Raw genomic sequence first — 23145 nt, 5'->3', positions numbered from 1 at the left:
TTAAAGTCTATAGTAACATAAAGCTATCTCAGTCACTGCCTATAGTTTCTATACATTATATTTTTATAAAGGAGTAAGTTACTTACAGAGGTATTTAGGGTAATAAACCTTAAAGCAGTTGATGATAAAGCGCACAAAGTCCATGTCCTAAAACACAGATTATACATTTAAAGCTTTAAGACTATCCACATTAGGGAGCTTTAAATTGCACACTTCCAAAGGTGATAAACTATTAAATACAAATGAGACAATTATTAAATTGTGTAAAAAATAAGCTCATATATAAATATATTCTCAGAGGTTAAGGTTTTAAGTCATTAAGCTACTTATAATAATCAGTCCTAATATCGAGTGAAAGAATTCAGACACTTAAACATCATTCATGTTATTTCCAACTAGTGAGATAGGCAGGCTAAGGTAACATGGCATTATAAAGCAGATCGAAAGCAATCCCTACAGAGAAATTCTAAAAATCCGTTGAACAGTTAAAGAATTACTGAAACGAGCATACCGTTTACAACTTTACTACTTGCAATGATGATACATATAACCTATCGATTCTGGTATATTCGCTTTTTACCCCTAATTTCTACACCTTGTAATAGCTTTAGTAAAATACGTTTTATCAATCTCTTACACAACAGCTAATCTGATCATACTGGTGTGCTGTATGTACTTCGCTGCTAACTTCTTTCCTCTTATTTAGAGACCCAGAGGCAGAATTTTTTAGTTTACATTCGAGTGTTGTTCATGGACTCCAATCCCTGGAAAACTTTATGAACATAACTGTCTGTTGCTTCTCCTGCACCGAACACAGCCAACATGAAATTTGGTTATGAGGGTTACTATTCACATGGATCGTTTCATTCCGTGTCATTCCCTGGCCGCAAGCTGATTTACTAATCCTGACTGGCCATTTTAGAAGGGCTGTAGAATGAAAGATAACTGTGCAAATTTAAATCCATCAGTTACTGAAAGGTGAGCTGTCCCATAGATGAGTCTATAAAGTCATTCCTAGCATGTGAGTTAGAGTATCTTTAACTTCAGCAAACTGAAAAGTAAGCACCTTTAACTATCTTCAGTATTCATTATGGAATAAACCCTAGTATATAATGGTAACTTTATAACTAATCGTTATATCCATTGTGCACCGAGGTAAATAATTTGTATTTAAGAGTCAAATATCTTGAAATAACTAGTTATATAAAAATTTGGTTACCTGTATATGATCTGTGGCCCCCAGAGACTCTGCCAAAAGTCTTTATCTAAGATTCTTGCTTTCATCTTTTAAATGGATAGCCTTGTGTATAAAATCCCAAGTTACTGCTAATTCAAGTGGATTTGATGGGATGCCACTGGTGAAGTATATTAGTGGGTGCTACATTAAAAAGCTCCATGAAACCTGGTGCTCTGCATTCTGTGAGGATGTCTTCAAGGACTGTTTATTATCTTGTAAAATGTCCTCCCTTTGGGGATCCAAGAAATACTTTTCTTTCTAGTTCAAGTATCAGGAATGAATACACTTCTCCTAAGACACTGGTTTTAAAGTGTGGCCACTGAATAATTTTAAATGATTCCATTTCTTTCAGGCAGGCCACTGAAAGACTGAAGCCCGATTAGTGGCCCAACTCTAACAAATAACTTTTAGCTTTTTTTGCCTTGTAATTCTGCATACATGTTTATAAGCCAACTTAAATCCTTTGTGAATCATGAGGGAGTCATATATAAAAATATCTAAATTAAGGGACACCTGTGTGCCTCAGTTGGTTAAGCGTCTGTCTCTTGACTTCAGCTCAGGTCATAATCTCACGATTTGTGAGACTGGGCCCTGTGTTGGGCTCTGTGCTGACAGCTCAGATCATGATCTCATGGTTCATGAGTTCAAGCCTTGCATCAGGCTCTTCGCTGACAGCACGGAGCCTGCTTTGGATTCTGTCTTCCTCTCTCTCTGCCCCTCCCCAGCTCACACTCTGTCTCTCTCTCTCTCTCAAAAATAAACTTTGAAAAAAAATTAAAAAAAAATAGATTTCCAGAAGTTAACCACCAGGCAATGAGTACAAATATGTATACTTTAAGGTTTTTAACATACTTTGCCAAGTGGATTTTCGAAAAGGTTTCAATGTCGCCCCAGGGAGGTGTGTGGATGCTCCTTCACCGCTACCAGAAGGAGCTAAGGTTTGAACGTTAAGAGACAACAGCAGCTATGATAAATGTGCCAAAGTTGCCCCATCACCGCTGAAGGGTTTGTAGTTACCGCTGAGGTCATGCAAGGACCCCAATTAAAGACTGGTGGGTTTTACTTATTTCTTAAGCTTGGCAAAATCCCCTGAAGAAAACGGGTCTCCAAAGCTAACCAAATCAAACAGAAACCCCAACGAGGTGACCAATTGCTGTATGTGCAAAAGTCAGGTGAGCACCTCACAACTGCCAAGCATCGTATGAATCTGATGGTATTAAAGAGAGTGTACCTTACTTCACTCCCTATTTGAGTGTATTACTCTGTGCCAGGCACAGGGTTACGTGCTGCAGGATATTAATTCTGACAGAAGAGTTCACTGTTACCACTTCTGCTCATGACCCTGCCAGCCTCGACGTCCTACCTTGACATTGTGTGTATCAGACGAGGAGCATTCCTAGGAAGTACACAGTTTCAGTGCCAAACACCGAAGCAAATTTATTTCTCCACAAATCCTATTTCATGTCTGACTTCACTCACGATACGGAAGGCAAAAAATAAATCCCAAACATAACTTGGTTAGCTCAAACTTGCAGTGATGTCTGGTTGGGAGGAGTGGCAGGGAGAATATAATGATAAATAAGGCTTTGGAATTAAAGAAATGCTTACTATGCTATTTATTCCAGTTTCTGACAGGTCAAACATCACTGTTACAGGTTTCCCATTTTCTCTTTTAGCATAACGTTCCAACCAGAATGCGATAAGCTTCTTTTTGTCCAGTGTGGTTTTATGGTCTTTTATGTGATACTTCACCCTGATCCAGACTTTTAACAGAACACGGGATAAAAATAAGAAAAATATTTGTCATTATATTATTTTATGCATATATCATTCCTATCCCTTGACATTTTTCTTCATTTACAATAAATTTTCTTTCTCACGTTAAAAACATCGCTTCCTTCTTTTCAACGGGAAATAGCGTGCACTTGGGAACCTTAGGGAGGAGCAGAGATGTAAACTATTCTCCCCTCGTAGGAAATAAACAAACTTCCCTAGTAAGTAAAGGGGAAGAGAAAATACAACAAACAATATTTGGTAATAACCTAAAAGTACTCTTCACCTTGCTTAACCAAAAAGCAAGCCAGTGGTTCTCTGGAGCATTAGAAAAGACCTTCCATGCGGAGGAGCAGCTTAGACAGAGGCCGGAGTCCAGTCAGGGCTGGGAGCCGCAAACCACTCAGAGCACTGTGGCTGGGACAGGCTGTGGCGAGTGCTGGGAAGAGGCGCTAAGGAGACAAGGGCTGGGCTGAAAGGGCTCCCAACGAAATGCTAAGGTAGCTGGGGCCCGGGGATGGTGTGGGGTCACCACTCCTCGTGGAGAGGCAAGGTACTTGAGATCACCCAAGGGGACTGTGTTGCTGTAAAGTAAAAGACGCCAAGCAAGGAATGAAGTACGGGACGCATGTGGAAAGGACAGCGGAATGACAGGAATGAGGAATGAAGACAGGGAAGGAAGGACTGCCAGCGAAAGGAGGGAAATGCTAGAATACTGTTAAAACTGGACCAGACCGCATGCCGCATAGAGGGCAAGCAAGCCAAGCGCTCAGGGTGGGGCTCTGATGTTCTTGCCAAGTCCCAGCCTTGGCACCAACCAAGCTGGATTTAGGGTCGGGGCGAAGGGGGGAGGGAGAGGGGTAACAAGGGGGTCACCGGGACAGCAGGGGTGGTCCTTACTGCTCGCTCCTCCTGCTATAGCAGATTTCACAAGAAGCTAAGGGGAGAAGGTGGGGGCAGGGCCTTGAAAAGTCCATTCAGCAACCCTTAGCGACTTGAAATTTGCCTTTACCGCTTTATCATAATGCCAACAGACCACACAATGAAGTGTCTGATGCTGTGTCAACACGGCCCTAACGATCCCCAATTGTAAGGAGCTTGATGTGTGGTACATACGGAGAAGGTTCTGCCTATTATTAACTCAGCTGACATAAATGCATCTCAAAATCTTGACAAGCCAGTATGTCAATTCAATATACTTACACAACTTGTTGCCTTCTTTGTCATAACCGTGCAGATAAATACCACCTATTTCCAATAACCATCTGGGAATGGAAGATTCAGTGAGGTCTAAAAAAGGATAAACCTGATGAGTAACTTTAACTTAGGAGCGTTTTAAAAAGAAAACTTACAATGTAGGGGCGCCTGGGTGGCTCAGTCGGCTAAGCGTCTGACTTCAGCTCAGGTCATGATCTCACGGTTCGTGGGTTGGAGCTCCACATGGGGCTCTGTGCTGTCAGCTCAGAGCCCACTTCAGATCCTCTGTCCCTCTCTCTCTGACCCTCCCCTGCTCATTCTCTCTCAAAATAAATAAACTTAAAAAAAACTTATAACGTAAAGGTTAATGTTATATAGTAGGTCTGATACAAAAAAAAAAGACAAGCTTATTCAGACATCTGGAAAGAATCTCTGGCAATAAAAAATTTTGTTCCTCACTAATAAAACAAACCAACTAAAGGCATGGATGAGAGAAATGGGGAAAAATCCATTTCCCTTGACACATCAGCCATTATTATATGGACACATTTCCATGTTTTGGTTGTTTCATATAATAACTGTCAACAAATACTATCACTATTGAGACAATTTCAAGATAACATGCTAGTAAATATCCACATTATAGTCTCAGAATTGATTTAAAAAATCACTATGGCTTCTCTAGTAAATTATTTTTCTGTAAAGTTTGATATCAAGTAGAGTCTAACACATTTTATAATCCTAGGGTGAGTGGAAAATACTTCAAAAAAAAAAAAAAAGCTAGATCCTTTAGCAGGACAAACAAAACAAGGTCTGCCCAGTCTGTAGTGAGGGTAAGAACCGACACAGCAAGGCAGCAAATGCCAAGGCTTTTGTTTTATTCACCCTGAGAACTTTCCAAGATTCGTTACCTTTTTCCTGTACCATTTACCGTATCTCTGCTATTTGCCACTAGAAACTAGCAGTTCTATATAAGAAAAAACTAATGTTGAGTTTAAAAGTTTATTCTGTACTTAAATAATTTCTATTTCTTTGCCTGAATTTTAAATGCATCACTGTTCATTGAAATGACCTACAGTTTTTACATTTCCAATCAAACTATCTCTTAAATACCACCCTCTGCCTCCTGGATTCTTTCTACAAGTATGAAGACTGGGGAGAGTATCTGCTCTGGATTTATTTGTTGACTTTTTTTGTCTTAACTTTCCAGACTCACTCACTCCAGAGTCTGTTACTCTCAAGGTCAGGAAATCCTTCTCAGTACCTCATCAAAACCAGTAGTTATGGGGGCACCTGGGAGGCTCAGTCGGTTAAGCGTCCGACTTCAGCTCAGGTCATGATCTCACGGTCCGTGAGTTCGAGCCCCACGCCGGCCTCTGTGCTGACAGCTCAGAGCCTGAAGCCTGCTTCGGATTCTGTGTCTCCCTCTCTCTCTGACCCTGCCCCGTTCATGCTGTCTCTGTCTCAAAAATAACCAAACATTAAAAAATTTTTTTAAAAAACCGCAGTGGTTATGCCATATTCTTTGTGTTAAATTTTTAGGACAGAAATCATGGGTAATCTTCCTGCGAAGGGTGCTTCATCTACTTGGAAGACTATTTAAAAACCCCTTCCAGGACTTAAAACCCATTTTGGGGGGAAAAATGTCCATCTAGAATTGGGTCTTGAAATCAAGAAGTTAAGCAAAGGCTGCTATAGGCATCCTTGGGGATAAGCCTGTTTTAGGGATCCCCCCAATCATTTAGTAATGCAACAGGGAGCACCTATTAGCACAAGGAACTCAGGGACAGAGAAAGACAATAAGGCAATAATGAAAAACAAAAAACAAAAAGACCCAAACTAGGAAAACAGTATCTCCTTACCTCTAGGCCTAGTAGTGAAGATGCTGTCTTGCTATTGTTCAATGGTACCCAACTAAATAAGTGCAGATTAACTCTGTTCGGGGTCAAAGGATCTGAATGTAATTTTGCTCTCCAGTGATCTCATTCCCCTATGAATGATACTGCTTTTAAGACATTCATAAGATGCTCCCCATCAAAGTGTTAGTGGGTTGTCATAAAACACTCTATTTTGGTGTTTTTGATGATTGCCAAAAATATCTGCAAATACACTATTTGATCAATGTAAAACTAACACTTATGCAGGGCACAGTATATTGTCGAGGTTAAATTGAACGGCTTACCGTTGACAGACATTTCTTTCCTCCACTGAAAACTCTCATCAAGCATCTTCAGTGTTTCATCGACATTATGATGCCTCCAAAATAAGTAACTTTCAACCCAGTTATCATCTTGTTGTAGCCTTTCAACATCACGTGGATCATATTTATCTGACTTATCTAAGGAAAAACAATAATAAATGGCCAAGTCAGATAAATTCTGCACTGAGGAATACCAAACGCTAATGCCAAAGGAGAAGAAAGATGTACAAGACAAGGCTAAGCTCCAGAAGATAGCTACTTGAAGGGTGCAGTTCAGATGAAAATGCAGTTTAAAGGATTGATGGCATTTGTAATTGAGAGGAGAATAAAGTTATCCAAGGATGGCAAGTTTACTTTAAATGTGCCACAGTAGAATTAAAAAATAAGACCACAGTCAAATATTTTGCTGTTTAATTATGTTACCTGAACTTGAAATCCTTACCCTAGTCAATGAAAAGATGAAGTTTTTTATGTAAAGAAAAAAATTGTGCTCAAGAAGACATTTGTTTGGCAATGCTTGTTGAAAAAATGAAATACAAAATGGAAAACCGACCACGTGTGCAGCAGTCAACGTTTCCCATAATTGACTGGAGTAACTGTTTCCAATAATTTCCCATCATCCACCTGCACATGTGCTATGGTACCTTCCACATTTTGGTCCATTTTTCTGTAACTGACCCGCGTCTCCTCACAACCAGCTATGCACATCCAGGTTCTGCCATTCTGCAAGACTTCTTTCAAATGCTTCCTCTTCCACAAAAATTTCCCTGAGCCCAGAAGTAATTCCTTCCCTCCTGGGAACAGCTACAGGACTTAAACTGGGCTTTTTTTTTAAAGGCACTTAGCATGTTTTCGTTCCGATCAGAGTTACTGGCATACATGCTGTATCTTCCCACACAGGGACTGTGTGTAGCAGCACCATCTATCCATTTTAGGAGTCCTCCAAAGCAGACTACACTGGTGCCAATGAAAAGGCCTCCAGGAAACATTTGTTGAGCGAATCTGTTCCTTCTCTATTTTTATTATCTCAGCTAATGGTACCCTCCCAGGGGCCCAAGTGAGAACTTCAGAAAATTCCCTGGCTCCTTCATCTCCTTTTTTTTTTTTTTTTTGCATCTGGTTAGACTCTAAGTTTTATAGATTCTCTCTCCTCGCTATTTGCTCTGCCTTATTTCAAGTCATCAGAGATAACAGCCGAAAGGGCAGGAAAATACAAAGTGCATTCAAAGACTCTTCCTTGAGTCTCAATTTCCTTATCTTTAAACTGCTTTAGACGATCACAAGGTTGTGTGAAGATTAGATGAAAATGTATACAAGAAAGTACTTGGGAGCTTAAAGCACTATAAAATGTAAGATTAGACCATAAGCCATGCACTTGTACAGTGTCACCTTGGAGGTGGTTTTCAATATCTGGACTCTATTTTTCTAATCTATACAATGACCGGTTCTGTAGTAGGTAAACTTTGGAAAATGCTTTTTAGCTCTGCTACTCAAAGATTTGTCAGTATTCAAAGTACAAATTTTCTTTAGTTCTGATTTATAAACATGAGCCGGATATGAGAGTTTACATGGTTTAGCCTCAAGAGGCCCCTGCGAGCAGGTGTCCCCTGAAGAAGCACCATCCAGTCCGGCCACTGGACAGCCCTCTCCACTCAACCAATACAATGTTTTCCCTGAAATGACAGGCTGACTTCTTCATTTCCAAGAACACTTCTGCCAAATACCCAAGTCTGAATAACTACAGTTTACTCGCCATGAAAAATGTGACTAATTCAGGTGGCAACTCGAACGCGCAGGAGTGGTTAGTGTGTGCGGCCCAATTTTGTCACACAGAACGTTAAAAGGACATGTACTGAGGGGCCAAGGCTTAATAAAGTTGACCTCTTCATCAGGGACTTTCTAAAACAAAATTGGCTTCTGCTTTTTTTTTAAATTGCGAGCACCCACAATGAAGACTCCAATGACCCCTCGTCTTGATGGGCACTGAGGAGCCAGCACTTTTGCCCATCACTGCTTCTGTGTAATCAGCTCAAATGTCAACATAGTGATAAAGACACACGGCTTCTCAGTATTGTTATGAAAACAGTTGTGACCTCACAGGTTCCTGCAGAGTCGTGGGCATCCCCAAGGGTCCAAAGACTAAACTTAGAACCACTTACCTAGAACAATGTGGCAAGCGGTAAAAACTCAATAAATATTAGCCGCGGGGCGCCTGTGTGGCTCAGTCTGTTAAGCGTCTGACTTCGGCTCAGGTCATGATCTCGCGGTTCACGAGTTCGAGCCCCGTGTCGAGCTGTGTGCTGACAGCTCAGAGCCTGGAGCCTGCTTCGGATTCTGTCTCTCCCTCTTTCTCTGCCCCTCCCTTGCTCATACTCTGCCTCTCTCTCTGTCTCTCTCTCAAAAATAGATAAAACATCAAAAAAAATAAAAAAACAAAAAAAATATTAGCCATAATAAGAAGTATAAAACATTATTGTTATTATCATTATTACTACCACTGCTGCTATTACCACTAGGGATACCATAAAAGAGACAGTGCCTGTTACTAAGAAATTTAAAACGGACTGCTTTTGGATAGCTTTTAGGGATGCAGGTCTCTGAAGTTAGAAATCTCTATGTTAAAATGACTATTATTATCAGAACATGTATTTGCTTGTGAAATGCTTGTTCAGTATTTACCCCTAGACAGACGCAGAAAAGAGAGAGCAAGGAAAAGATGGAGAAGGAAAAGATTGGGGAGGGGGTCCCGTGGTGGTGGTGGGAGGGAGAGACGTGGAAAAAAAGTCCAGCCAGAAGAGGACAGAGAGGAGGACTGAGGCAAGGAGGGAGGAGAGAGAGAGTGAGAGAGAAAAAGAGAGTAACCTGGGCATTCAAGGGAAGGAAAACCTGGCCTGGGACTGCAAGGCCATGTGTAATAAGTGTGTTGATGACAACATAATTTGCTGCTTTCAAATACTGCACTCGGGCAACTGAACCTGCAAGTGTGAGGTAGTTTTCAGAAAACTAGTTCTGTGGCAAAAAGAGATGTTACAGGAATAAACTAAAGATGTACACTCAAAAGGAAACTACAGCTCCCAAAACACATATTTGTGTACGCACATGTCTGCCCCCCACCTACTCAGGACACTGTTTTGAGAGACTTTTACCTCTTGATAATTAAAGCATAAAGAGGAAGAAGAGATTAGTTTTATACACATACAGGTACGTATACGTATATATTCCCATAATACCTTTCATCTTTCTGTGAACCACTGAAAACTTTCATCGCAAACCAACATTAATCTTGGGCGGTGGGTTTTATTTATTTATTTATTTATTTATTTGAGAGAGAGAGAGAGAGAGAGAGAGAAAGCACATATACTTGAGCAAGGGAGAAGCAGAGAGAGAGAGGGAGAGAGAGAATCCCAAGCAGTCACCGCGCTATCAGGGCAGAGCCCGACACAGGGGCTCAATCTCATGAACCACGAGATCATGACCTGAACCGAAATCAAAGAGTCAGGCGCTTAACTGACGGAGCCACCCAGGCACCTCTAGAACTGTGTTTTAAAAGTTAAAAAAACACGAAAAAACGTCTCGCCAGATTCAGTATACAGGGCAGAGTGATGGAGTCTGAAGACCCATGCTATTAACTACGTAGAGGGACCGAGCCAGCCGCTCTAGGCCTGATTTTCTTCTTGGTGAAATAGAGATGAGGTCTGTCTACCCGTCGTCCTATGAAGATCAAGAACATCCCCCAAAGTTTAAATAATATATAAATGAATTGTGATTAATGTAAGGTAGAATTATACCCATGAATAGAAGACTAAATTCTCACTGACCTATTAGTTGAGAAAATCTTAGGAGTATACTGTAGTGATTATAAATGTGCCTGCAGTTTAGATAAAGGTTGGAAAAAATACAAAAGTATTCTGATAATGAAAACTAGAGGACAGTTATGAACTGGACAGCATAATGATGTTCGAAAGCAGCAAATACATAGCTGTGAAACATTATAGTAATTTAGAACCTCTTATTTCTCCAGGACTTGGAGCACTGACCAACTTGAAAGTCCTGGTAGGGCCCTGGAATGGCATCTGTATTAGCTGGACCATTTCTACTGGCTGGACTGCGTTTATGTCAACAATGGGAGCCATCAAGCTGAAATAACAAAATATTCCCTTAAGGCCATCCTCTGTTAGTAGGCCGCAACCTACCCTAAATCTCTGCTTTCCTATGAAGCTATCTGGTGAGAGACTGAGAAGCAGGTGATCTCTTAAAAAATGGATTAAGCCACTGGCCTATACCAGTAATTCTCAAACTTCAGCACCAGTCAGGATCATCAGGGGGGCTTGTTTAAAAAGGAATTATTGGACCCCACTCCCAGAGTGCCTAATTCATGGGTGGGAACCAAGACTCCATATTTGTACCAAGTTCATACAGGATGCGGACACTGCTGGTCCAGAGACCAACATTTCGAGAACCACCAGTCTATTACAGGTGCGGGCAAGCTTTTGGTAAAGGGCTAGATGGTAAATATCCAAATACCTTAGACTTTCAAGGCCACAGATGGCTGCTGTTGCTGCCTTTTTTTTTTTTCCAGCAACCCTTTAAAAATACAAAAACCATCCTCAGCTGGAAGCCTATAGAAAAAACTTTGGTCTGTTGTAGAGAGGGGAGGAGCTTTCTATCTTAGATGAGATATACCTTCATTTATTTATTCAGGTCTTCTTTTGATGTTTAGTAATATTTTATAGTTTTCTCAAAAAAAGAAAAAATGTTGCAAATGTCTTCTATTAGATTTAGAGGTTTCTGTGTTGCTATCTTGAGCCAATAATAACAAGAAAGGCAAACTTCATCCCTCTTATTTTCCTTGCCATACTGATAACTAGGTTATTTTATATACTCTAGAATTTTAGAAATAATAGTGAAGATCACTGTCTTGCCCTTGACTTTACGGTAAGTATTTTCAAGTTTCACAATTAAACATAACATTTGCTGTAGGTTTTTAGAAGATACACTTACAGAAAGTTTTCCTTTGCTAAAAGGTTTGCCTGCTTTATATAAAGTTGAATTATAGCCAGTGTGGTTTCTATCTTTATTGAAATAAACATTTTCCCTCATTTTGTTAATGCATACATATTTGTATTTGCTCAAATAAGTATGGAAAAAAGAGAAAACAAATTCAGTTAGATCAAGGGAAAAGGGAAGGGACTGATGAGGCACATGAGGTGAAAAATGTCTGATGTTTACCTTTTTTTTTATTTTGAGAGAGAGCACATGGGAGGGTCAGAGAGACAGAGACAGAGACAGAGAGAGAGAGAGAGAGAGAGAGAGAGAGAATCCCAAACAGGCTCCTCACTGTCAGCATGGAGCCCAAAGCAGGGCTCAAACTCACAAAACTTGAGATCATGACCTAAGCCAAAATCAAGACTCAGATGCTTAACCGACTGAGCCACCCAGGTGCCCCACAATGTTTACCTTTTTATGTGATTTTTATTGGTGAACTGTACCTAGTCAAAAATTTTATTGGAAAGCATTTTTTTAATGTGGTAAATTCCTCTGCTGCATTTTCTGATCGTGAATCATCTTTGCATTCATTCCTGGGACCAGCAAAACTGCTTGGGCCTCATGTGTACGTGTGTATCTCTGTGATGGGGACAGTGGTAGAAATCTATGGCTCCCAACTCAACTTCTTGAATACTCACTGATCTATTTATGTTTTTTACTTCTAATTGAGACAATTTGAGGTCATTTTTCTCTTCTCCAGAAAGCTTTGCACTTACTCTAAGTTTTATAACTTACTATGATAAGGCTGGTGATTGTATTCTCTCAGGATTTTTAAAAAACTCTCCACCACATCTATAATTCTGTCTGCTGTTCGCTCCCAGTGTAAGTCTTTGCATTCATCCCTTTCTATTAATCAGTCATCCTAGGTTTGTCTGTTTCACCAGTCCTTTCAAAAAAACAGCTTAGGGCACCTAGGTGGCTCAGTGAGTCTGACTCTTGGTTTTGGCTCAGGTCATGATCTCCAGGTTCGTGGGTTTCAGCTGCACATGGGGCTCTGCACTGTCAGCATGGGGCCTGCTTGGGATTTTCTCTCTCTCCCTCTCTCTCTCAAAATAAACAAACAGACATTAAAAAAACCCAGCTGAAGTTTATTCTACTATCTTCTTTCCTATACCATGAGTATCTGCTCCTATTGCTTTCCTTCTACTTTCTCTGTAAATTCATGTTCATTTTGTAGCTCCTTGAATTGAATCTATTGCTGATTTTTATGGGGGCCTTGTTTTCTAATGAATGAATGTAAGACCACAGATACTCTGCTCAGCTTTAACTATTTAATAACTTCCATTGTGATATCTTCTTTAACCAATGGTTATTTAGCAGAGGTAAGAATTACACACATTACTGGGAAGTTGTTAACCCGTGGGTTATTTAAAGGTATGTTATTTTCGTTTCCTAACATTTGATTTTTGAGTACCTGTTTGACTTTTTTTCTTTTTCTCTTGTGTTTTTTTGGGGGCTGAAACCCGGGATTTGTGACTTCTAACATAGTTGCTTAATGGCATAAAAACACGGTGCATGTGATCTAGCTGCTTTGGAATTTCTGAGACTTCCTTTATGACCTAATATGTGGTGAATGTTTGCAAAAGCTGCAAGAGAACAAATATATTTTCTTTTTTTTTAAGTTTATGTATTTATTTTTGAGAAAGAGAGCACAAGGGAGGAAGGGACAGAGAGAGGGGGACACAGAATCTGAAGCAGGCTCTAGACTCTGAGCTGTCAGCACAGAGCCTGACGTGGAGCTCAAACCCCCAAATTGCGAGATCATGACCTGAGCCGAAGTTGGGTGCTTCCCGACTGAGCCACCCAGGTGCCCCTATATTTTCTAAAGTATATATATTCTCTATTGGGCAGGAGAGACTATACATTTATACACACACATATACATATATGTATCTATGATCAACTTTGCTCGTTGTGTTAAATGAAAGTCTAAAGTCTTGGGGAGCCCAGCTGGCTCAGTCAGTAGAGCATGTGACTCTGGATCTCAGGGTCATGAGTTTCAGCCCCACGTTGGGGGCAGAGTTTGCTTAACACAACAAAAAAAACATTTTTCATAAAATCTAACATCTTAAGGCTTTCTTGCCTGCTTGTTCTGTGTATTTGTGAAAGGTTTGTTAAAACCATTCAACATGTTTGTGGATTTCTTGAATTTCTCTCATAATTCTGGGAGCGTTCGCTTTATGTATTTGAAGGCTATATGGTGAGACACTATTTTATGTTGTTAATTCCTAAATGCAATACCTTTTCAGGGTTCCATTTATCAACAGTAGAATCCCTTTTGAAATGTACTGATGTTTTTCATTCTAAATATTTCATCTAACAAAAGTGCAGCCAACACAGTATCACTTTTGGTTAGTATTTGTTTTGGACACTTTTTTCCATCTCCTTATTTTCAAGTTTTCTGCATTAATTTTAATAAATTTAATAAATTAATATAGTGTTTTGTAAGTAGAATGCAATTGAGATTGTAAAAATCTGCTCTGTTAATAAGTATAAATTGGTTTACATTTATGGTAAGGTGATAAAGTTGGGGTTATTTTGCTGTCTTACTCTCTTTTCTAGTTCCTATGCTGTTTTTCTCCTTTCATGCTTCCCACTGGAGAGATTCACCTTTTCATCCCTCCATAGCTTGGAAATTAAATATTTATTTCTGGAGCTCAGTGGTTACCGTTATTTGAAATATTCACATTTTATTGACAAAATCTACAGTTAATTATCTCTACCTTCCTTCTAAATAATTCAAGTCCTTCCAACCTCCCTACACCTGCTAATACTGTTAAAATTTTTTTTACTACTAACATTTAGATTTTTTTTTCTTTACTGATTTATTTACCCATTTCTTTGCTTTTCATTGTTTCTGGATCTTTCTGCCTCTTTCTGGGTTCTATATTCTTATTCATGAAGTAGTCTAGTAATTTTTTATTAGAGATGGACTGTCATTCTTTGCATATCCTAAAAGAATTTACCCTCACCTTTGACTAAATATTCTAAATGGGCAGTTACCTCCCTTAGCATTTTCAGGAAATTATTTCACTGTTACCTGGCATTAACTGCTGCTGAGGAGAAATCAAATAGCAGTCTGATTTCTGTTCCTTTGCAGACAATCTGTCACTTCTTTCTGGTTGTCTGATTTTTTTTCTTTGTGGTGTTTTGACAGTTTCACTATGATATGCCTAGGGAATAATTTCTTTTTCCTTCATGATGCTCAGATCTTATTATGCTTTTTTAACCTAAGGATTTATTGTTGTTTTAAGTTTTTTGAGAGAGACAGAGAGAGAGAGAGAGATGGAGAGAAAGAGAGAGAGTCCCAAGCAGGCTCCACACCGTCAGCGTGGAGCCCAATGTGGGGCTTGAACCCACAAACCGTGAGATCATGACCTGAGCTGAAATCAAGAGTCGGATGCTTAACCGACTAAGCCACCCAGGTGCCCCACACCGGAGGATTTAATGTCTTTTTTAAACTCTGGCAAACTGTCAACTATTTTACCTTCCAACAGCACGGTCTCTTTTTCCTTCTGGAAGTCCTATTAAATGTATATGGGGTTTCTCATGTCTTTTATTTTCTCTTACACAGTTCTGATTTTTTTTCCTCCAATGATCTGGGTATAGAGTAATTGCCTGTACAATAACTTAAAAACTGTCTATGAATGTCCTATGTCAGTGAATATATAGCAGTATAATGGGAAAAGAAAATCTTCTGCAAGTCATGGCCCTACTACTATATATAAAGTAACTAATATCAAACACGTTCTATACATACATGCCAAATCTCTAAGGTCAACACAAATTCTGCTGAAAACAGTTTGGATTGAAATGTAGCAAATTTTTGTCCTCCCTTTCCTGGATGAACAACTGTAAGGGGGAAAAAATTATAATTTCTGTGAGCTGTACTCCATCTCCTTGAGATCTAATCAAACCAAACTCGAACGAGAGATTAAAATTTTCAGTGATGAAAAATCATGCATGCACTCCACCACCCAGAGGACACAGATTTGGTAAACAGACCCCTCTTTGCATGCAAGCTTTTCAAAGAGTTGACTAAATACAAGTGACATGTTAGGAATGACAGTGTATGAGTCATAGTCTCTAAAGGTGCATAATCTCACTATACATTTGGGATGAACATATATGAAGAAGAGAAGGTATCAACAACTTAAAGAGATGAGTTAAAAAAAAAATATTTGCCAAGCACTGATCAAAGTCATTACTGAGAATAAAGATTCACAAATCAGCAGGTCTATCAACTCCCTACCCCGTCACCCATTTACCGCTCAAGTCTCCCTGCAAAGTTACAACCTTATATTCTCCACGACAGGGGCTTGGTATTTTTAGATATGGAAAACAAGGACAAAAATTGACAAACTCTTAAAATCTTTTCCTCTTATTCTGATCATGACAACGTTAAAATGTTAACCTTGAGAATGTTATAAACATGGAACAAAATTTAAGAAACTTCAAGTGTCTATCTGCCTACCTTTTAAAGGCCTCCACTCTTGGAGGTTAATACATAACTCATTAGTTATGAGGACTAATTAATCTGTGATCTCCCACCATATGCTAGCTCGAAATGGAGCTGGGGTATTGCAGATACAAAGATTCTCTCTCCCTCTCTTTCTCACCCGCCTACCCCAAGAAATTCCAAACTAATCTAGAGATAACTTATTGAAATTAGTGAGAGCTGGTAAGGTTTTTGAATTCAATATCAATGTAAAAAAGTCAAATGTACTTTCTGCTAACCAGAAACAATCATTTAGAAAATTCTTAAGAAATACCATTTAAACAACCACACACACATAACATGTAAAGTATCTGGGAATAAATTTAACAAAAGTGACTTAACTTCTATGGAGAAAATTATAAATCTTTCAACAAGGAAGTGTTTAGCAGAGATATACCAGGTTCTTAGATAGGAAGACCCAATCATGATGAGGTCAAGTCTCCCAGAACTGGTCTTCTGATTTAACACAATTTCATTCAAAATCCCAATGTCAGTTGTGGGTTTGTTTGTGTTTTTTTGCATAAACATGATAGGCTGATTCTATAATTTACATGGAGGAACAAAGGGCCAAGAAGAGCCTGAAGAAGTGATTTTCACAGAAGCAGAAGCCAAATGGCCCATAAAGATAGGAAGAAATGCTCAATCTCACTGGTACTCAAAGCAAGGCAATTAAAACCACAATGAGCTATCCCTACACCCTAATCAGATGGGCAGCAATTAACAACAAACACACACCAAATTTTAGAGTGGGGAAAAACAAGGGCATTCACAAACTGCTGGTTTAAATGAAAACCGGCGCACTTTGGGAAACTGTTCAGCATTACCGAATAAAGTTGAACAGGTGCCTCATCTATGACCCACACATTTTGCTGTTGGGCGCAAACCCTAGAGCAGAAAGTTCTCAAACTTCACAGTCTCAGGACCCCTTTAATACTCTTAAAAATAACTGAGGGCTCTAAAGAGCTTTTTAGTTTATGTGGATTATACGCGTAATTACTCCATTAAGTATTAGAACTGAAAGTTTTACACATGACAACACAAAAGCACATGTTCTATCAGCTGTCAGAGCAATGACATCATCACATGCCATGTGACCTCTGGAAAATGCCACTGTATGCTTGTGAGAGAAGGACAGTGAGAAAGAAAAATGATGTTTTGGTGTTATTATAAAAGTAGTTTTGAATTCTCAAGCTCCTTGAAATGGTCTCCAGGAACTACAGTTCCTGGGCCAACTCTGAGAACTGATGCCCTAGAGAAAGTCTAGGCATCAGAGATCTTTAAGACTCTTTGGGTTGCCTGTGTGGCTCAGTCGGTTAAGCATCCAACTTCAGGCCATGATCTCGAGGTTCGTGAGTTGGAGCCCCGTGTCGGGCTCTGTGCTGACAGCTTGGAGCCTGGGGCCTGCTTCGGATTCTGTGTCTCCCTCTCTCTCTCTCTGCCCCTCCCCTGCTTGCACTCTGTGTGTGTGTGTGTCTCTCTCTCTCTCAAAAATAAACATTAAAAAAATTTTTTTAAAAAAGAATGTTTGGAGCAGCACTGCACATAGTAGCAAAACTTAGACACAACCCCAAATCCATCAACTGGTATTTTCATTCCATGCCCTATTACACGGGTATAAAAAGGACTCAAGCACATTTACGTTTGATAATACGGATGACTCGTGAGTTAGAGAAGCGAGTCATGGAGAAATACATTCATCTTCTAGAGTTTAAAAACAGGTAAACTTAATAAAGGACTGATGTGGAATACGTCACAGGTGGTAAAGCTAATGAAAAGCAAGAGAATGAATAACAGCAAATGCAGGACAAGCAGCCGCCCCTGAGTGGCAGGGCTGGGGGTACACAGGAAGTTCTGTTTCTTTGGCTGAGTGGAAGTGTATAGGTGTTTACTCTATTCATGATTTATACAATTTATACTTAAAAGAGATTTCAAATTATAAAAAATAATAAGCCAAGACAGGGGCGCTTGGGTGTCTCAGTTGCCTAAGCATCCAAGTCTGGATTTTGGCTCAAGTCATGATCTCATGGTTTGTGAGTTAGAGCCCCGCGTCAGACTCTGGGCTGACAGTGCACAGCCTGCTTGGGATTCTCCCTCCCTCCCTCGCGTTCTACCTCTCCCCAACTTGTGTGCATGCATGCGCTCTGTCTCTCAAAATAAACTTAAAACAATAATAAGCTAAACAAAACAAAAATTAAAGGACTAGAAAATTATCGGAAAGAAAATTATTTAACAGCAATGAAAGAAACCACAAAGGAATGGATAATTTTGAATACATTCAAAAAATGAAAAAAGTGAAAGTGAAACAAACAAGTCCAAACCAATTTTAAAAGCCATAGTGATGAAAAAAAAAATTGAAACTACAAATCGATGTAAATATATGAAAAGTAGGTTACTCTCACTAGTAACCAGATGCAAACTAAAATAACCATCAGTTAAGAAATGATGACACTACACATGGGGAAGGCTGTGGGAAGACTAACACTTTCACACGTGGTGGTGGGAATAAATCTTGGTGTGACTTCTGGGGAGGAAAAGTTAGCACGCAGATGAAGTGTCTTAAAAACAGTCATACTCTTGAAACCAGTAATTCTACTTCTAGACATGAATCTTAAGGAAGCAACCTGAACTACCGTACAAAAAGCTGTATTAACAACTGGAAAGAATCTACATATCCAAATAGGGAGTATTGAAGATAAAAGAAAATTATCTTTTACTTAGGGGACTAAGTATTAAATGCTTACTTCATCCATACGGGGAAATAAATTTGATCGTGTCAATAAAACAATGCAAAGTACACACACAATAGCCGTTTAACTACTTTCTTAATGCATGGAAAAAAAAGACCAGAAAAAAACTGCATCTACTGTTAGCAGAGCCATCTCTGGATGGTAAGCTTATGGAATGACTTTTTGGTATGATCCAAATTCATTTAAATAAATTCACACATTTGGGAAGTCAAGAAACAAAGCTAAAATAAGAAAACCCACCAACCTTTCAAATGTTCTCCAAACTCACTTGGGTACACACACTTTGCTTTTGTTCAAGGCTCTCCAGGGTACATTCCCACTGTTTTTAGCGGATGTGCTCACCCCCCCACCAAAGCTCATCAAAGCGGACTTCCCATGGCTTCCCCAACATGCCCTGCGCCTTCTCACTACAGCTCAGACTATTTGATCCATCTGGATCACTTTCTCCACCGGGCCAAGTTCTACTATCTTCCAAAGTGCATGAGAAACACCACGTTTTCTTTTTTTTTTCAACGTTTTTTTTTTTTTTTTTTTATTTATTTTTGGGACAGAGAGAGACAGAGCATGAACGGGGAAGGGGCAGAGAGAGAGGGAGACACACAGAATTGGAAACAGGCTCCAGGCTCCGAGCCATCAGCCCAGAGCCTGACGCGGGGCTCGAACTCACAGACCGCGAGATCGTGACCTGGCTGAAGTCGGACGCTTAACCGACTGCGCCACCCAGGCGCCCCGAAACACCACGTTTTCTATGAAGTTTTTTCTCACTCTGTCCTAACCCAATCACCCCGACCAGATGTGATCTTTTCCTTGTCTTTGACTTCTACAGAAATTTTAGCACCCTTATTCCTCTTGACACAATTTGCCTGAACTCTAATAGTTAGCCTGTTTTAACGCCTCTACTGGATTGTAAGTTCAGGAAGGGGCTCTATCTGTCTTCAGTTCTTTTTCTAATATTGACACACTGCTTCCCAGAAATAAGCACATAATGAGTATTTGAGGAACCAAATAAATGACTGTCACAAGGGAGTAGTCTCTTGCCTTGGCCACAAGAAGGAGGAAGACAGAACGGGAAACGTTTCTTATTTGAGACTTAGTGTGGAATTTCTCACAGAAACAATGACCAAAAAAAAGGACCATTTGTAATGCATGAAACAATTATGGACTTTTATTCTTTTTGCCAGCCACAAATCTATCCATAATTGGTAACTTAATTTCCATGGAAACAAAAATGTGCTTGGAATTCCCAAGAACCTACCTCCAAAAGAGTTTCTGGAGTACAGCCAGTGCTTAAAGTGACATATTTGCAGATAATATTTTCCTTTAGGAAAAATATCACATTTGTTTGCTTAAGTCAGCCTTAAGTCTCTTCTGAAAACATTGCTAATGATAATAGGGTGAAATGAAAGACAGAGATAGAAGAAAAGTGCCTGTTCTCTGAGCACTTAATTTCTAAAAAGTAAACCTGAAAGGGCAAACACAAGCAGATCAAAAACCCCTTTTTACCACTTTCCTACTTTTCCTTTACCTGATGCAGTATCTCAGGAAACTCAAACTTTAGAAAATCTTTAAAGATTTTTATTTTTCCTTTCCCATGCAAGTCTTTAAATTAATTGACTTAGTATTTACAACAGCTGTGCAAGATGCCCCACTCACACGTCACATGTATTCACACATACCCAAGTGTGTATATTTAAGGACAAAACCCTGCCTATAAAGTGCTTTACTTTGAAATAATGCTTGTCTTTATGAAATGTATTGTGAGGGCTGTTCTTTGTCAGATTTTGGCGGGGGTGGGGAGCCAGTTTGGACTACTCATAATGCAGACTTGGATTAATCTCCCCATGTATACATTTAAGCATTGCTATATTGAGTATATCTTGAAAACTGTGTTAGGTATACTGAGGTGAGTCAGACCCTGCCCTCCACGTCCACAGGTTGCCCTAGACCCAAACACATTCCATCGGACGAAATGAACAGTAAGCGAGTAAACAAACGAACATGATAATTACAGGTTATGGTAAGAGCTGTGAAGGAGACAAACAAGACAGGGAGGCTATTTAATAATCAGGAAAGGTCTCTCAGAGATATTTAAACCAAGATGGGAAAGAAAAAAAAAATGGTCCCAGCCATACACACTATCTGGGCAAGAGCCTTCCAAACAAAGAGAAGTGGAGAGCTCCCGAGATAAACACAGATTCAGTCTGTTTGAAGAACATAAGAGATGCAGTGTGGCTGGTCGTGTTTTTCAAACTGTGGGTCGCGTAGGCTGTGATGTCAATTTTGTGGGTTACTGCACCAGGGAGTCGTAGGTTTTCAGAATAAGTATTCTTGAATGAACTTTTGCTTCGGTTATGTGTTCATGCATAGTAGACTGCAAGATGTAATGTTTCTGACTGTGGGCAGTGGTGAAATCTGTACTAAGCGAAGACAGTAGTTACGGATTAGGATGCGGGGGGGCAGCAGCTACAGCATGCAGGGCCTTGCTGTGTAGGCCACCATAAAGAACCGAGATTTTCATTCTAGACACAGTGGGAAGGTACTGAAGGGTTTCAAGTTGGGGAGTGACACGATCCAATTTGACATGTTGGTGTTGCCAAAGATTTTCACTGTAGTGAAACTGAGAAAACTTGAGCACAAGCCCAGGCCTAGCCACTAACACCAAGGATTTGGAGCAAATCACTTAATCCCTCTAGCTCTTTCTTCATTTTAAAAATGAGAAGGCTGGACCAAGAGGACTTTTGAGATCTTGTCTATTGCTACATTTCTCTGACTACACACACACACACACACACACACACACACACACACATCCTGCTTCCTCCTTTGGGTGAGTACGTGGCTATTGGGGAGCCACGAGCACATTAGGTCAAGTTCTGGATTACTTCTTAAAATACTATAAACCATGTGACTGTAAGAATTACATCTCTACAGAAAGCAATTTTAGAATTATCTCTTTACTGGAACCATCTATATTATTAGACATGAGATCTCCGGGCTAAAAGTGAATCGAGTGCTTTTGCAACTCTCTAGTGCAAAGTTTGGGATGTGAAGAAAATTGACAGGGAGGATGAAAAAAGATTTACTGACCAGGTTATTTGGAACACATTTCCTTATTTATTCTAGGTCATCAACTGACATTTAATCTAGGGCAGTCTAAAGTTGCAGAGAACCTCTGCTGAGCCCTCAAGATGCAGAAGCTTAACCCCTTCCACAGCAGTCAAAGTGATTATGCAGACAAAACAGTTGTTGAGAGCTTGCAATAGGTTAACCCCATGGTAGACAGTTTGATATATGCTTTTTCAGTTAATCCTCCTAACATAATTATTCACGTTTCACAGATATGGAAACCGGGGCTTAGAAAAGACAGCTAAGCTATTAAGTGGCAGAGTCAGGATTCAAATATTTATTCCACGTTTATAACACATTATCCTGTAAGTTTTTAAAAATCACTGTACAAGGATTAAGCCATCAGTTTCAAGTATCTGGGACATCTGTTCAACCACATGAACACATAATATTCAACCAATGAATCAATTCTGGACTCACAGGTACTTTGCTAGGTACAGTGCGGGATGACAGAGAACTTGTTCCAGCACTGGAGGGTCTGCTCCGTGGGTAGCATACTGGGTAGTATGAAGTGGAATTAGGCCAAGTATCCAAGGAATTTGTATCCCCAATTAAGTACACGTGAATAGCATTACGGCAGTTTCCACGTTTTTTTCTCTATTGTTGCTGGTGAAAGGTCAGCACAGAAACTGTGCACTGTACGGTGTCACCCGTGCCGTGGGCCTTGCAAGTGTCCTCCAAGTTCCATAAACTTGAGATGCTAGAAACTCACCAATTTCCAACTTACATCAACCCTTCAGGAAGCAATGGGCATATCACCTGCCCCATTGGAGCCACCGTGCATGGGATGTTAGGAGAAGAAAACCTTGGAAACGTGCAGGGCCTCATCCCTGTGAGGGTCGAAAGGGTCCCTAAAGCCTCCCACAGAGACGCCCGCAACACCTTCGGAAAGTTGGGGACGCTCATTGCCTACCTGCCTCAACACCGAGAACGCGGTACCCACCTGTCACATAATCAGCTTCGAATCTCCGTCGGGTCTCAGAGACGAGCTTGGCTTTATTCTGGGTGTGACACTGAAAGGGAGACACGAAGGGACGCTTAGACACCACGCACACCATCCCGCTTCCCTTCAGCCCAGCCCACCTGCACTTGGGGGCACGGCCCCCGGACTTCAGAGGAAGCTTCCGGATCTAGGCCGGGGATGGGGGGGGAACGGCAGCAGTGCGGTCGGCTCCTCACCTCGGCCATGGTCGCGCTCGTGGACGTGACTTCGATTGCCGTGGCCACTTCCCCACCTGTCCGAATATCTCATCACTGGCCGGGAGGGCCGGGAGGTACAGAGGGAAGGGCGGGAGGTGGAGACCGTCGCGTGACACCGGGA

At 40.3% G+C, this 23145-nt stretch overlaps 1 protein-coding gene across 2 annotated transcripts in view; it reads right to left on the bottom strand.

Moving 5' to 3' along the window:
* MOSPD2 (motile sperm domain containing 2) overlaps window positions 1–23136 on the bottom strand; it is a 54423-nt gene extending 31287 nt beyond the window's left edge. For both annotated transcript variants that reach the window (XM_058714183.1, XM_058714182.1), the window contains exons 1-6: window positions 23004–23136; window positions 22768–22837; window positions 6390–6545; window positions 4214–4300; window positions 2846–3000; window positions 87–147 (exon numbers count right to left, since the gene is read on the bottom strand). In XM_058714183.1, the coding sequence (XP_058570166.1) occupies window positions 87–147; window positions 2846–3000; window positions 4214–4300; window positions 6390–6545; window positions 22768–22837; window positions 23004–23012 (538 nt within the window). In that variant the 5' untranslated portion in view covers window positions 23013–23136. The remainder of the gene's footprint in view (window positions 1–86; window positions 148–2845; window positions 3001–4213; window positions 4301–6389; window positions 6546–22767; window positions 22838–23003) is intronic.
* Window positions 23137–23145: the final 9 nt, after the last annotated feature.

The sequence above is a fragment of the Neofelis nebulosa genome, chromosome X (assembly GCF_028018385.1).
Source record: "Neofelis nebulosa isolate mNeoNeb1 chromosome X, mNeoNeb1.pri, whole genome shotgun sequence".
Lineage (NCBI taxonomy): Eukaryota > Metazoa > Chordata > Mammalia > Carnivora > Felidae > Neofelis > Neofelis nebulosa.
This window is presented reverse-complemented; position numbering and strand designations above follow the sequence as displayed.